Genomic DNA, 15,303 nt, shown 5'->3' on the forward strand with positions numbered 1-15,303 from the left:
GTGGGAGAGTGACCAACTTATCCCTGTTTGCCTAAGTGAGACTCCCCCCAGTTTAGCACTGTAAGTCCTGCATCCCTGGAACCCCTCCACAATCCCAGGCAAACCAAGACAGTTAGTTACCCTACTTCTGTGGAGAGTGGCAAGGACCCTTCTTGCTTTGAAGGAGGGAGGAAAAATTACCCTGTGGGGTGAGACTCAGGTCCTAGCACCCTGGATCCCGCTGTATCACTTCAGACCTTGTTGCTGGCCAGTGCAAGGCAAAAATTAAGACACCTTGTGCCAAGAGGTGGTGGTTTAAACCAGGGCCTGGCCTCAGATTCACAGAGGCCAGTTGTGAATAAAATCCTTACAAAGGAGAAGTAGCTGAGCCTTGTATTTGTTTTCTTCCTGCCTGGTGAGAAAGGAAGGTGCTGTGGGAAATGGTTACTCAGATGCCTAGGTTGGCAGCAGGGTGGCCTTACGCTCCATGGGCTTTGACTTCAGAGCCAGATATCCCTCCTGCAATGGGTGGATCAGAGACCCCATAAGGATTCTGGATGACAAAAAAGAGCTTTCCCAGCAAGTCTGGGGCCAAAGCCAGGATCAAGATGAACTGTGACGGATAATAGTGGGTCAGGGATTGGAGTCCAGGTGAGGGACCCCCATAATGAGATGTGGACTGTGTGAATTCTCAGCCTTCGTAGAGCACCTTCACATAGAGCGGTCTTTATCCTGATAAATGGTGACCTCTTTTCGATTTTTTGAAACAACTGGGTAACTTGTGGTTCTAATCTTCCCTAACTGTGGCTATGACATAAGTGTGATGGTTCAGACTCTCTCACCAGGCACTTACAGGTGGCAGCTCACTGTGCCCACAAGTCAAATTTTAAGAGAGAGAAAAGATGAAACTTCAAATATTATATGTGAAACCACAAATTTACAAAGGGGAACTGGTAGCCAGCAATGCCTACCCATCCTGTTCAAAGACCAAATCAGGTCATTTCATTCTTTCCTTAAAGCCACAAACAATACAATTAATGAATAATCTATTATAATGGTTTGCACCACACCCAGTTTGGGTTCAGTTTCAGCCACCCTGCAGCTAACCCTTGTCCTGCAATGAGTTTAGGGCTGGGCAAGGAAGAGGGGCCTTTGGAACAGGCAGGAAACTCTCTCTGTCTCTGTCTCTTTCTCTCTCTCTCTCTGTCTCTCTCTCTCTCTCTCACACACACACACACACACACACACACACCCCACATGTATGTCACAGAGGAGCACATTGCATAGCAGGAAGCGGGGTCTCTGAACTAGTCCTCAGACTACTTCCCACCTGCACTGCTCATCATAACTTGACTTCAGTCTAGTCACTTCCCTTGCACCTCAGTTTTCCCATCATCAAATGGGGAAAATAATCCCCACCTACCTTGCAGGAGAGTTGTGAGCCACTGCCAGGCATTAAGAAATAAACTCAAGGCCAGGCACAATGGCTCACGCCTGTAATCTCAACACTTTGGGAGGCAAAGGTGGGTGGATCACCTGAGGTCAGGAGTTTGAGACCAGCCTGGGCAACTTGGCAAAACCCTGTCTCGACTAAAAATACAAAAATTAGCCGGGCACAGTGGCACGTGCCTGTAATCCCAGCTACTCTGGAGGCTGAGGCAGGAAAATTGCTTGAACCCAGGAGGCGGAGGTTGCAGTGAGCCGAGATAGCACCACTTCACACTCCAGCCTGGGCAAACAGAGCCAGACTCCTTCTCAAAGAAAAAAAAAAAGAAAGAAACTCAGTGCGATGCAAAACCCAGAGATGACTAAATCCTTTTTAGGAGTGGGGAATTCACAGGCCTCGGAGCCTAATCCCATGGCATCAGGCCCACCAAGCCTGCATGGGATTGCAGCAGCAGAATGGATGCCATCTCCTGCCTTGTGCCCCAGCAGTCTGTCCAAGAGTGCCACACCTGAGAAGGCCTGCTGTGGCTTTGATGTGGGCCCAGCCAGATGGAATGGGGCAGGATAGGACGAGTGGCCTGGGATAGACCTGGCTTGAATAGGCTGTTGTGGCCCAGCCTGTGGGTGAAGGGCCCGCTACAGTACTTACTTGTGGGCAAGTGCCTGCTTGTAGGGAAAATGAAACTCCTGTTCTCTGAATTGCTGAATCATTAAAATCATGCATGCAGTGATACACGCATGCGCTCATGCACGTGTATATACACAGCCTTGGTTAAACATCCAAACAGATCCACATGTGCATGCACACCCACAAGAGGACACAGGCACTCATGAACATCCTGATGAATGCGGTTCTTGTGCACACACAGTACACACACAGGCCAGCACGCATGCACAAGCTTCACCCATGCATATACGCATACACTTCCATACCACACACAAAGGGAGAGGTAGCTGGCCTTGCTAGCGGCTGCCCCACCCCCTGCTTGTGTAATTTCCCTTCATGGCAGCAGGTCTGGAAGAATCTTAGCAGTGCAAATAAGAGTTAGGGTGGGGAGAGGATTAGGGGGTGGGCAGAAGGGCATTGATGTTCATGCTCCTTTGCTATCAGCTGGCTTCATTCATGGGGAAGTGGGGCGCCTTTCTAGAGGGGTCTAGCTAGCTTCCTGGGCCTCCTTTTCCTTCTCTGTAGAGTGGGGGTGGTCGTGATCATGACAGTTCCTCTTAGGGGCAGAGGTGAGATCCAGGGCTGTGATGGGTCTGAAAGAGCTATTATCATCATGGGTATTGTCTGTGAGGACCTGGAGCTGCAGGCTCAAAAGCTGCAGGCTTGCGACAGCTGAGTTCAGCCCCCAGGCCTGCTGTTCACTAGCTGTGTGACCGAGTTACTGGCCTCAACACCTACATCTGAACCAGGGAGCAAGGTAGCACCCACTTGCTCTATTCATGCATGGAAAGCATTTGGAATGGCACCTGGCAGTTTGTAAGCACTCAAAAACTGTGACTACTTATTGCCACAGAGGTGACTGTGAGCTTGGGAGGTGTTGCCCAGGCCTTTCATGGCCTCCTCACTCCTCCTGGATGGGGAGTGGCTCTCAGGAGTTGGGCCAGACCCCAGGTACCCCCTACAGGTGCACAGACAGGCTGTAGAGGGAGAGAGCTCAGAGGGTCCAGAGGGGCCAGGGCTGTTGTTAATGTAAGGTCGTGTGGATTTCAGCGACTACCCCAGGCCTGCCACGTGCACTCAGGCAGCACATTTGGTTGATCCCACCTCCTTGGTATTTCAGTAACATCCTCTCCCCACCATCCTGCCCACGTCACTGCCCTACTTCAGCCCAGGTGACCAGTGCCTCTCACCTGCTCTAACCTTTCTTCTGCTCAGTAGTCAGAGGAAAATCTGAAAATTAAATCTGTTCCTCTATCTCCCCTGCTTTATTTATTATAATTATTATTAATTATTTTTGAGACAGAGTGTCACTCTGTTCCCTAGGATGGAGTGCAGTGGTGCTCACTGCAACCTCTCCCTCCCAGGTTCAAGTGATTCTCCTGCCTCAGCCTCCAAAGTAGCTGGGACTACAGGCCACGCACCGCCACACCCGGCTAATTTTTGTATTTTCAGTAGAGACGGGGTTTCACCATGTTGGCCAGGCTGGTCTCAAACTCCTGACCTCAAGTGATCCACCTGCCTCAGCCTCCCGAAGTGCTGGGATTACAGGTATGAGCCAACATGCCCAGCCTCTCCCCTGCTTTAATTTCTCCAGTAGCTCCCCACTGCCCTCAGAGTTCGGGTACCTGAGACAGTCTGGGTCCTGCCTCCTTCTCTGTGGCCATACCAAGTACAGGCAGCCACTAGCCATCTCCATGGGCCAGACTTGCATAGGCTGTATGAGTCAGGATGGGTCGCTGTGCTCCATGACAAAGAACCCCTTATCTCACGGTTCACTCTACAAGTGTATTTCTCTGTTGCACTGTAAGTCAGTAGAAGAAAGTGCTCTGCTACATACGCTTCTTGAGGGACCAACCACCTTATGGCCGCACCATCTGAAACATGCACCCTTCTCATCCCTTCGGCCAAGGACGAGAGTCCTCGAGGGTCACAGGCAGATTTCATGTGCTTTGGCCTCTAATTAGACAATGGGTCATGGGAGGCAGTGATGTGTGCTATGGCTGCCTGACTGCAGGGGAGCAATGGGATGTCTGGTGAGCATCACCAGCTGCCACAGACAGGTGCACTCCCGCCACCCCCAGCCGTTGCTCAAGGTGAGGCAGGGGTGGGGGGCCTGGAGCAGAGCCTGCTGACTTGCTCCTCGCTTTCCCACCCCCAGCCCAGGCCCAAGGCGGCTTCTCCACTGCCACCAAGTTGCCAAGACCCTAGGGAGGTCATTTGTCCTTGTTGTTCCTTTCCAAGGGGACCCCCAGTACCCATTTCTCTCAAAACTCACTATAGAGAAAAGATGTGCTGCTCCTTAGCAGCTTGTGGCTTTTATCTTATAGACATCAAATAAATCCCTTTCTGATTCTGTTTTCCTTGTTGAATTGGCCACTAGGAAGCTCAGACCCAATCTAAGGTCTACCTCCTCTGTGTAGTGGACCTGGCAGCACACCTAGCTTAACTCCTCCTGCATTTCAGGTGATCTCTTTTTACCTGCGTTTTCCTTGTGTCCCTATTTTTCCTCTTGTAGCTTTTTCATTTCCTTCTATCTTGTATTCTATTTCTGTGAGTCTTCTTAAATCCTTTCTGGAATCACATGGGCATTAATTAGTCAGCCCATCCCTACATTCTGTGCGACTTCCTGTAGCTCTGGCAAGAGCAGCCCCGGTTTAGGGCAAAGCTCCCGAAAGGAGAGTTGGAATTTCTGAGCTTTACGGGATACACAAGCCCCTGCAAGGTTGACCTGCTACCTGGTTCTGTCTAAAGGGCTTGCCTCAGGGGTCAGGCCCTAATCGCTGTGACCTGCCTGAAGTCACACAGTGTAATCTTGTGCTGAGGACCTGAGCGCAGAGAAGAGCCTCATGGGTCAGCTGTGTGGGCGGGGTAAGCACCTTCTTTGTCTGGACCAGTGTAGGCCCAGCCAAACCTGCCTTCCCACAACTAGGGAAGGTGGGGGCCCAAGAGGGGTAGACACTGTGCTGGATACTCCTGGAGCAGAGCCTTCTCCGAGGAAGCTCCAAGCCAGCAGAGAAAATGAGAACTGGCCCTGAACCCCAAATCAGGGTAGACAGTGTCAAGGGCTAAGGGCAAGCGGAGAGATGGCTGTCAGGGAACAGAGGAGAGCAAGATCTCTGCTACTTGGGGTATCAAGGAGGACTCTCTGGAGGAAGTGGCTTGGGAGCTAGGGAAGGGGTGGATTGGGATTTGTGGAGATGGGAACAGGAGGTAGGGGATTGGAAAGGCAAGCCAAGCAGCAGGAGAGGGAAGGGCAAAGAGCCAGAGGGCTGGAGATGCACGAGCAGGTGCTGAGGAAGCTGGAAGGTGCCGTTTAGAAGAGCTGGAAGAAATGAATCTTGGAATATGGAATGAGACCCCAGCCAGAGGTCTTGAATGCCAGGCCAAAGGATTTGGCCTTGATCCTGTAGGGCAGCAATGAATGGGGAGCATCAGAGGGTGATGTGAGGCCAGGGGCAGTGGCTCACACCTTTAATCCCAACCTTTGAGAGGCAGCTACAGGAGAATTGCTTGAGATCAGGAGGTTGAGACCAGCCTGGGCAACATGGCAAGAAAAAAATTTTTTTTTAATTAGCCAGGTATGGTGGCATGTACCTATAGTCCTAGCTACTTGGGAGGCTGAGGCAGGAGGATCCTTGAGGTCAGGAGTTTGAGACTGCAGTGAGCCATGATAACACCACTGCTCTCCAGCCTGGGTGACAGAGTGAGATCCTTCCTCAAAAATAATAATAAATCAAGGGTGATATGAGGTGGGGTGGGGTGGGCAGGGCTTGGTATTCAGAAGGGTCCCTCTGGCCAAGAGGAGGCCCCCTGGTGTTATGGGTACGGGCTTGGCCACGGAAGAGGCCTAGACCCTCTCACAGGCCGCTCGTGATCTGGCTCTCCTCGCCCCTGTCTTTTATTCTTTTCATTCACATTACCCAATATACATGGTGTGGGTGTGTGTGTGTGCGCGCGCGTGTGTGTGTGTTTTCTTCTTTTAAATTTCTCTTTGATAATCTTACTAAACTACGTGTGGTTTCCCCAAACTGTTCTGTCTGCCTAAGACACCTTCCCCCAGCTCTCCCGCATCCTGCCTACATGACCAACTCCTACTCATCCTCCAAATAACAGCTTAGTTGTCACTTCCTCTGAGAAGCCCTCCCTGACTGTCATGTGCAAAGCTCTGTTATTACACATAGTACGGTGGGTCCCAGTGGCCCAGACTCTCCTAGTAGCCTCACCCAGAGGACTCTTTACTCCTGTAAAGGCTGGGCTCAGGCCTACTGTTTCCAAACTACCTGGTACCTGGCACAGGGCCTAGACACACATGATGCTCGGTAAATATTGAGTGAACAAATATAAGGCTGGACGAGGAGCAAAACAAGCTGAAGATGCCCAGATGATACTAGTGGTTGTGATTGCCACTGTTGATCAAGTATCTGCCATGCGCCAAGGGGTCTAAATACATCATCTAACTTAATCCTTATGACAAGTCTATGAGACAGATACTTTTTTCAATCTCTCTGTCTTATTTTTTTTAGAGACAGGGTCTCGCTGTGTTGCCCAGGCTAGTTTTGAACTCCTGGGCTCAAACAATCCTCCTGCTTTGGCCTCCCAGAATTCTGGGATTACAGGCATGAGCCACCATGCCTAGCTGAGACAGATACTTTTGTTACCTCATTTTACAGATGGGGAAACTGAGACTTCAGAGGTTAAGTCACTTGCCATCCAGCTGATAAGAGACAGAGCTGGGATTGAAACCCAGGTAGGCTGGCTCCAGAGAGCACAGTGGTACCTACTTAGTTGGGCTGAGGGTGCTGGGCTGTCTGGTGAGACGGCAGATGGGGGTCAACGTGGTGGATTCTCTCTGTGGTTTTTCTGCCTTTTTACATTCACACTCAAAGGGATGAAAAGCCTTAACACATCAGCAAGCAGGTCAGTGATAGCTATACATCATCCCATTCTATCTCACCAGGTCTATAGAAATAACAGTAATTAGACTATTTTCACTTGGCCGCCCTTCACAGTGCGTCACCGTCCACGTTGAACTGACCACTGTCCTGCTTGTATCCTCTTATGTACTCTTAAGACGAGAGCTCCGTGTGTCCCATGATCAGTGCAAGGAGCCTCATACCCTTTGTCCCATTTGTCTCTTGCAGATGTCATGGCACCCCCAGTACCGGAGCTCCAAGTTCCGTCATGTCTTTGGCAAACCAGCCAGCAAGGAGAACTGCTATGACTCCGTACCTATTACCCGCAGCGTTCACGACAACCACTTCTGTGCCGTGAACCCCCACTTCATTGCAGTTGTGACTGAGTGTGCTGGTGGAGGGGCCTTCCTCGTCATCCCCCTGCACCAGGTAAGGACACCCCCAGGCCCAAACAGCTCTCTGGAGACAGTGCAGGACAGAGGGAAAGTGGAAAGAGCCTAGCTTTCTAGAAATTCCTAACCCTGCCCATTGCTAGCTGTGTGACCTTGAGTAAGTCATTTCATCTCTTTGAGCCTTGGTTTCCTCACTGGGAAAAATACATCTGTCCTGAATTTTAGCCTCTAGCAGTTGGCCTAGCTACTCCTAGCACCTCTCCTCTTCTCTACAAAATAATTCTGCAAATTAATTTCCTTCTGAATAAAATATAATTTTTTAATGCTTTACTGGGATTACAGGAAATTGAGAAAGTCTCCAAAGCCACTTTCCCCACCAAAGAAAGGGAAATAAACATTGAGTCAAAACTAGCTAGGAGAGGCAAACAGTAAGCAAGCAGGAAGAACAGGCTTGTCCTGAGGGCAAGAGTTGCTAGTATAGGTTGGACGATATAAAATTGTGGATATTCAACTGGTTTTGACCCCAAAAAAGCAACAGTTTCACATAGGTCAGCCTAATAGCAAGTCCATTCAGGATGCCAACCCTAAGTCTCTACTTTAAGGCAGAATACCTGAAGGGGCTAGAGGGATCCCAGCTTAGTAGTGCCACTGGCTCACAGCAGAAACCGACATGAAACCTCTCCAGAGGAAAGGATCCACAACGTGGACATGATCCCCACAGATGAAACACAGGGAAATGTGAATTCACAAAGATCACACAACATGTACACCACCATGAGTGAGAGTCAGTTGAAACAACAAATAGCAGACTTAGACCCCCAGACGACTTCAGAAGTTAAAAGATTATATAGGATTAGAATCTCATAGGCCAGCTTTCCTGAACACAATGCAATTGAGTTAGAAATCAATAACAAAAGATAAATCTTATATTCCCATTCTTTTGGAAACTTAAAAACATATTTCTAAATAATTTATAGGCCAAAAACAAAATCCAAATGAAAATTTAAAAATCCTTGGAACTGATAAAATGAAATATATCACAACACTTACGAGATGTAGGGAAAGCAGGACTTCAAGGGAAATCTATAGCACAAATGCTTATATTAGAGAAGAAGAAAGCCTAAAAAGTAATGACTAAACATTCCATCTAAGAAGTTGGAGCCGGGTACGGTGGCTCACACCTGTAATCCCAGCACTTTGGAAGGGCAAGGCCAGGGGATTACTTGAGCCCAAGTGTTTGAGACCAGCCTGGGCAACATGGTGAAACCCCATCTGTACAAAAAATACAAAAATTAGCTGGGCATGGGGGCATTTGCCTGTGGTCCCAGCTACTCAGGAGGCTGAGGTGAGATCACCTGAGCCCAGGGAGGTTGTGAGCCATGATTACAACATTGTACTCCAGCCTGGGCAACAGAATGAGACCCTGTCTCAAAAAAATAAAATAAAATAAAGTCAAAGAGCAGCAGAATAAACCCAAAGAAAGTTTGAGGAAGGAGAAAATACAAAGCAGAAATCATGGAAGAGAATATAAGGATACATTACAGAAGATCAAAAGGGCCAAAAGTTTGTTGATAGACAAGCCCCTGCAGAGACTGGCCAACAATAAAAGAGAACGGGTACAAAAAGCATCAGGAATGAGAAAAACAATATCACAGCAGAACTTTGAAATCTAGTAAGACACGAATACAAGCAACTGTATGCCGATAAATTTGAGAACATTAACAATATGGGCAAACTCCTTAAAAAATACAATTTGTCAATACTGATTCATGTAGAAATAGAAAGCCTGAATAATCCTTTAAAGGAATAGTCCTTTAAGTACTTTAAAAATTGAGCAATAGGCCAGGCGCGGTGGCCCATGCCTTTAGTCCCAGCACATTGGGAGGCCGAGGCCGAGGCTGGCAGATAATGAGCTCAGGAGTTCGAGACCAGCCTAGCCAACATGGTGAAACCCCGTCTCTACTAAAAATACAAAAATTAGCCATGCACAGTGGCGGGCGCCTGTAATCCTAACTACTCAGGAGGCTGAGGCCAGAGAGCCGCTTGAACCCAGGAGGCAGAGGTTGCAGAGAGCTGAGATCATGCCACTGCACTGCACTCCAGCCTAGGCAACAGAGCCTGACTCCATCTCAAAAACAAAAAGAAACAAACAAAAATTGAGCAATAAAAATTTCCCTTAAAGAAAATAGCAAAAGGAAAGGCAAGCTATAGAGTGGAAAAGTTTATAATAAACATGACAAAAGACTCATTTCTTTAATGTATAAAATGTAGCCAAAAATCCACAAAACACTGAACCAGCACTTCATAGCAAAGAAAATCCAAATGGCTAATAAGCATTTGAAAAACTACTCAACCTCATTAGTAAACTAGTGCAATACCACTACACATCAGATTGTCAAAAATGACTAACACTAGTAAATGACAGCAAGTATACAGAGTTGTGTAAACTATCAGACACTTCTGATGGGAGTGTAAACTGGCACACCTGTTTTGGAAAGAAGAAGAAAATGCATATATCTGTGACCCAGAAATACCACCCATAGGTTTATACCACGCAGTGTGCACCACTGGAGCTTCTGTGCACCAGAACAGAAGCATGAGAATGTGCAGAGTAGCATTGTTCGTATTATTGCAAAACTGGGAAAACCTGTATGTCCAAGAATTTCATAAATAAATTATGGCATATCCATACTAGTGAATATACGAAACCATGAAAAGGAGTAAAGTATAGTTATATACAACAACATGGTTGAGTCAGAAAGATAAGGTTGAGTGAAATCAGCCAAACAAATTTTAAACTATATCATTTAATTAACCTTAAATTAAAAACTGCTTATCCTAAACCATATTTTAACAGTTGCATAATTACATAGTAAAATTTTAAAGAAAAAACAAAGAAGAGACTACCGTGAAAAACAGAATGGCAGTTAGCCCTGGGGGATGGAGAGGGTTACGACTGGAAAGCATCTCGTGGGAGACCTCCTATGTGCTAGTAATGGTTCATGTTTTGGCCTGGGAGGGTAGCAATTATGAGTAATTTATTTTCCAGTAATTTGTTAAGCTGATAATTTTCATTCTTTACATTTTTGCATGTTTCTTATGTTTTACATACACACACACACACGCACACATATATACACACACACACACACACACACACAAACACATAAGAAAGACTCCAGGCCTAGATGGTTTTACAGACAAATCCTACAAAACTTTCAAGGAACAGATTCTAATCTTTTACAAACATTTCCATGAATAAAAAAGATGAACAACTTCTTTCCTCATTCTGTGAGGCAACCTTGATACCAAAACTAGGCAAGGAGGACAGAATAAGAAAGAAAAAAATATTGATCAATCTCACTCATGAAGATGGATGCCAAATTACTAGCAAATTACAGTAAATAACAAAAGATACATTTGGACCAAGTTGGATTTATTCCAGAAACTAAAAGTGGTTTAATATTAGTAAACCTATAAAGGTACATCATATTAGCAAGTGAAAGAGGAAAAACCATATGATCATGTCCATAAATGGAGAAAAAGTGTCGATAAAGCCCAATACCCAGGCATGAGAAAAACTCAGCAGCAACAAAAGAAAATTAGCAAGTGAGGGATAAGAGAGAATTTCACTAACCTATAGCAAACAGCATTTTAAAACCTTTTTATCTTGAAACAATTTCAAGCCTACAGAAGATTTGCAAATAAAATTGAACTAATTCCTGATTAAGCTTCACCTGGTTTACTGGTTTTAACGTTTTGCCTCTCGGGGTGGGTGTGTGTGTGTGTGTGTGTGTGTGTGTGTGTGTATGTATGTATGTTTGGAAACAGAGAAGTTATAGACATATAACCTGCGCAGCATAGCAAGACCCCATCTCTTAAAAAATTGTTTTTTAGTTAGCTGGGCACAGTAGTACACACCTGTAGTCCCAGCTACTCGAGAGGCTGAAGCAGGATAATTGCTTGAGCCCAGGAATTTAAGGTTGCGGTAGCTATGAAAGCACCACTGCACCCCAGTCTGTGTGACAGAGTAAGACCTCATCTCTTAAAAAAAAAAAAAAGTTATCAGCCAGACATGCGCTGGCTCACGCCTGTAATTCCATCACTTTGGGAGGCTGAGACAGGCAGACCACTTGAAGTCAGGAGTTCGACATCAGCCTGGCCAATATGGTGAAAACCCATCTCTACTAAAAATACAAAAAATTAGCCAGGTGTGGTAGTGGGTGCCTGTAATCCCAGCTATTTAGGAGGGTGAGGCAGGATAATCGCTTGAACCCAGGAGATGGAGGTTGCAGTGAGTTAAGATCGCGCCGTTGCACTCCAGTCTGGGTGACAGAGCAAAACTCTGTCTCAAAAAAACAAAAAAAGAGGAAAAGTTATAGAGATGACCTTTTACCCCCAAATACTGTACTTCGGTCTGTATCTTCTAAGAACGAGAATATTCTCTTACATAAACACATTCTAGAAATTTAACATTGATACAGTGCTAATTATAATATACAACCCAAATTCAAATTATATCAGTTGTCCCAGTAATGACCTTTATCGTAGCTTTTTTTTCTGATCTAGAATCCAATTCAGGACCACACATTAATTGTCATCTCTTAGCCTTTCTTATTTCATGATATTAACATTTTTTAGGAGTAAAGGTCAGTTGTTGAGTAGAATGTTTCTAAATCTGGACTTACCAAATTGTTCCCTCGTGATCAGAATCATTTATGTATTTTTGGCAAGAATATTGCATGAGTGGTGCTATATCATTTTTAGATCATTATGTCATGGGACACATGATGTCAGTTTGTCACATTATTCATACTATTAACTTGACTTATTTGTTAAATAGTGCAAACATCATTCATAAAGGGGAAATGTTAGAAGCATCTACAGACCAGGCAGGGTGGCCAACACCTATGGGCCCAGCACTTTGAGAGGCCAAGGTGGGCGGATCTCTTGAGCCCAGGAGTTTGAGACCAGCAACATAGTGAAACCCCATAGCTACAAAAAATGCAAAAATTAACGAGGCATAGTGGCGTATGCCTGTAGTCCCAGCTACTCAGCAGGCTGAGGCAGGAGGCTCCCTTGAACCCAGGAGTTCCAGGCTTCATTGAGCCATGAATGTGCCACTGCACTCCAGCCTAGGTGACAAAGCGAGACCCTGTCTCAACATAAATAAACAAAATAAAATAAAATCAGGAATAAGATAAAAGGTCATGTCCTGCACAGTAAGACTAGGAAAATGTAACTTGTCAATACTGATTCAAGTAGAAACACAAAGCCTGAATAGTCCTCTACCAAACACTGAGCAATAAAAATTTCCCTTAAAGAAAAGACAAAAGAGGCCGGGCGCGGTGGCTCACGCCTGTAATCCCAACACTTTGGGAGGCCGAGGCGGGCGGATCACAAGGTCAGGAGATGGAGACCATGGTGAAACCCCGTCTCTACTAAAAATACAAAAAATTAGCCGGGCGAGGTGGCGGGCACCTGTAGTCCCAGCTACTCGGGAGGCTGAGGCAGGAGAATGGCGTGAACCCGGGAGGCGGAGCTTGCAGTGAGCCGAGATCACGCCACTGCACTCCAGCCTGGGCGACAGAGCGAGACTCCGTCTCAAAAACAAACAAACAAACAAACAAAAAAGACAAGAAAAACAGCAAAAGAGGCCGGGTGCGGCGGCTCATGCATGTAATCTCAGCACTTTGGGAGGCCGAGGCGGATGGATCACCTGAGGTCAGGAGTTTGAGACTAGCCTGGCCAGCATGGTGAAAGCCCGTCACTACTAAAAATAAAAAAAAATAGCCGGGCGTGGTGGTGCATGCTTGTAATAATCCCAGAGGCAGCAGAATTGCTTGAACCCAGGAGGCGGAGGTTGCAGTGACTCGAGATCACACCATTGCACTCTAGCCTGGGCAACAGAGCAAAATTCCGTGTCAAAAAGAAAAAAAAGATGGAAAAAGAAAAACAAGTTGAAAGTTTTAGGATGGAAAAGGAGGAAATAAAACTGCTGTTATTTACATATTTAATTGTCTACGTAGAACTCAGAAGAACATGTAGTCAAATTATTAGAAAAATAAGAGTATTTAGAAGGTAGTGCATACAAGAATCAGAACACAAAAATGAATTGCATTTGTACATACTGGGAATATTTAGATGATATAATTAAACATTTGCAATAGAATAAAAGAAGATTGGATACCTAGATAAACAAGCAACACCTAGAAGGAAAATGATAGAAGATTGTTAAAAGACTAATAAAGATGACCTCAATAAATGGAAATATTTACTATATTCATGGATAGACACTTTTACTTCCTCCCTCAAATTCCCACAGCATTCTCTTTTATTAGGACATATTCCAAGCCTATTTTTTTCCTTAGACCCATGCCCTGACTACTTTGAATTAGAGTCATTTGTGTTTTTCTGCTAGTACCTCCTAATGTAGTTGGGTGCATAATTGTTGCTCAGAAATTTTCATTGACTCCACAAATTATCTAATGGTTGTTCATCCAGATAAATAGGGAGGGCATAAATGGCCACGGGAAGGGCACAAGCAAAGGCATGGAGGTGCAACTGTATATAGAATGCTCAGGAAACAATGCAGAGAACAGCTCTCCGGCCAGAACAAATAAACAATCTGTGAAGGAGAAGAAGGGGAGTACCCTGAGGAAGTGGACGGGGACCAGCTGAGCAGAGAGTTGAATGTTGGGGTGAGGCATGTGACCTGTATCCTAAAGAGAGAGAGAATGTTTCAAGCTGGGGAGGGACAAGTGCAAAATGGGATTTGTAGAAAGACATAAAAGGGTAAAAATGGGAAGGACCCCTATAGATGGCCCATGTTGTTACTTGTTTCTTCCAAGCTCTGCATGCTTGTAAAAGATTATGTCCACCAAACAAACTGCATTCTTAATTGATTCAATAATTAGTTGGTTTTCCTGACTTTTATTACTCAAACTCTCAGAACTGTCACTGTTTCTCACTTGCATGAACTGCTCAGTGTAAATGGGTACTAACAACTGATATAAAGAAAACGTGATAGAGTGTGACGTGGGTGGGCAGAGGGGACCTAGTTTAGGCAGGATGGTCCGGGAAGACATTCCTGGGAAGGTGACCTTTGAGCAGAGAGCCACTTGAGGCTCCAGAGGGAGAGTATGCTGGCAGAAAAAATAGAGCATGCAAAGGCCTGAGTGGGAATGGGTTTGGTGTGTCTATGCATCGTCAGCACGTCGGCAAGAGTAGTGGGAGGAGGTGAGGTCAGACTGGAGAGTAGGGCCTGGACTGTGAATGTGTCGTAAGCCCAGGCAAGAGTCTGGACTCTATCCTGTGTCCAGTGGGAAGCCACTGGAGGGTTGAAACTCGCTTGTCGGCCGGGCGCAGTGGCTCAACTCTGTAATCTCAGCACTTTGGGAGGCTGAGGCAGGCAGATCATGAGGTCAGGAGTTCGAGACCACCCTGGCCAATATGGTGAAACCCTGTCTCTACTAAAAATACAAAAAATTAGTTGGGCGTGGTGGCAGCCGCCTGTAATCCCAACTATTTGGGAGGCTGAGGCAAAAGAATTGCTTGAACCCAGGAGGTGGAGGTTGCAGTGAGTCGAGATTGCGCCACTGCACTCCATCCAGCCCAGACAACGTGCAAGACTCTGTCTCAAAAAAAAAAAAGAAAAAAAGAAACTCACTTGTCCTGCACAGCCTGATCCTAGGTAAAATGTGTGATTCTCTTTGGGCTTTTTGAAATATCATAAATAGCTCAAAGACACCTGTTAATCGCTGTCGTCACAGACTCCTAGGAATCCAGACCCAGCAGGAGCTATGATACAGTTTGGATGTTTGTCCCTCCATTTCTCATGTGGAAATGTGATCCCCAGTGTTGGAGGTGGGGCCTGATGGGAGGTGTCTGGGTCATGGGGGCAGCT

At 46.1% G+C, this 15,303-nt stretch overlaps 1 protein-coding gene across 2 annotated transcripts in view; it reads left to right on the forward strand.

Annotated features, from left to right (window-relative positions):
- CORO2A (coronin 2A) overlaps window positions 1-15,303 on the forward strand; it is a 68,416-nt gene that overhangs the window by 28,052 nt on the left and 25,061 nt on the right. For both annotated transcript variants that reach the window (XM_033238007.1, XM_033238008.1), the window contains exon 2: window positions 7,234-7,434. In XM_033238007.1, coding sequence (XP_033093898.1) covers window positions 7,234-7,434 — 201 coding nt within the window. The remainder of the gene's footprint in view (window positions 1-7,233; window positions 7,435-15,303) is intronic.

Source organism: Trachypithecus francoisi, unplaced genomic scaffold (genome assembly GCF_009764315.1).
Source record: "Trachypithecus francoisi isolate TF-2019V2 unplaced genomic scaffold, Tfra_2.0 Lachesis_group16, whole genome shotgun sequence".
In the NCBI taxonomy this organism is placed as follows: Eukaryota; Metazoa; Chordata; class Mammalia; order Primates; family Cercopithecidae; genus Trachypithecus; species Trachypithecus francoisi.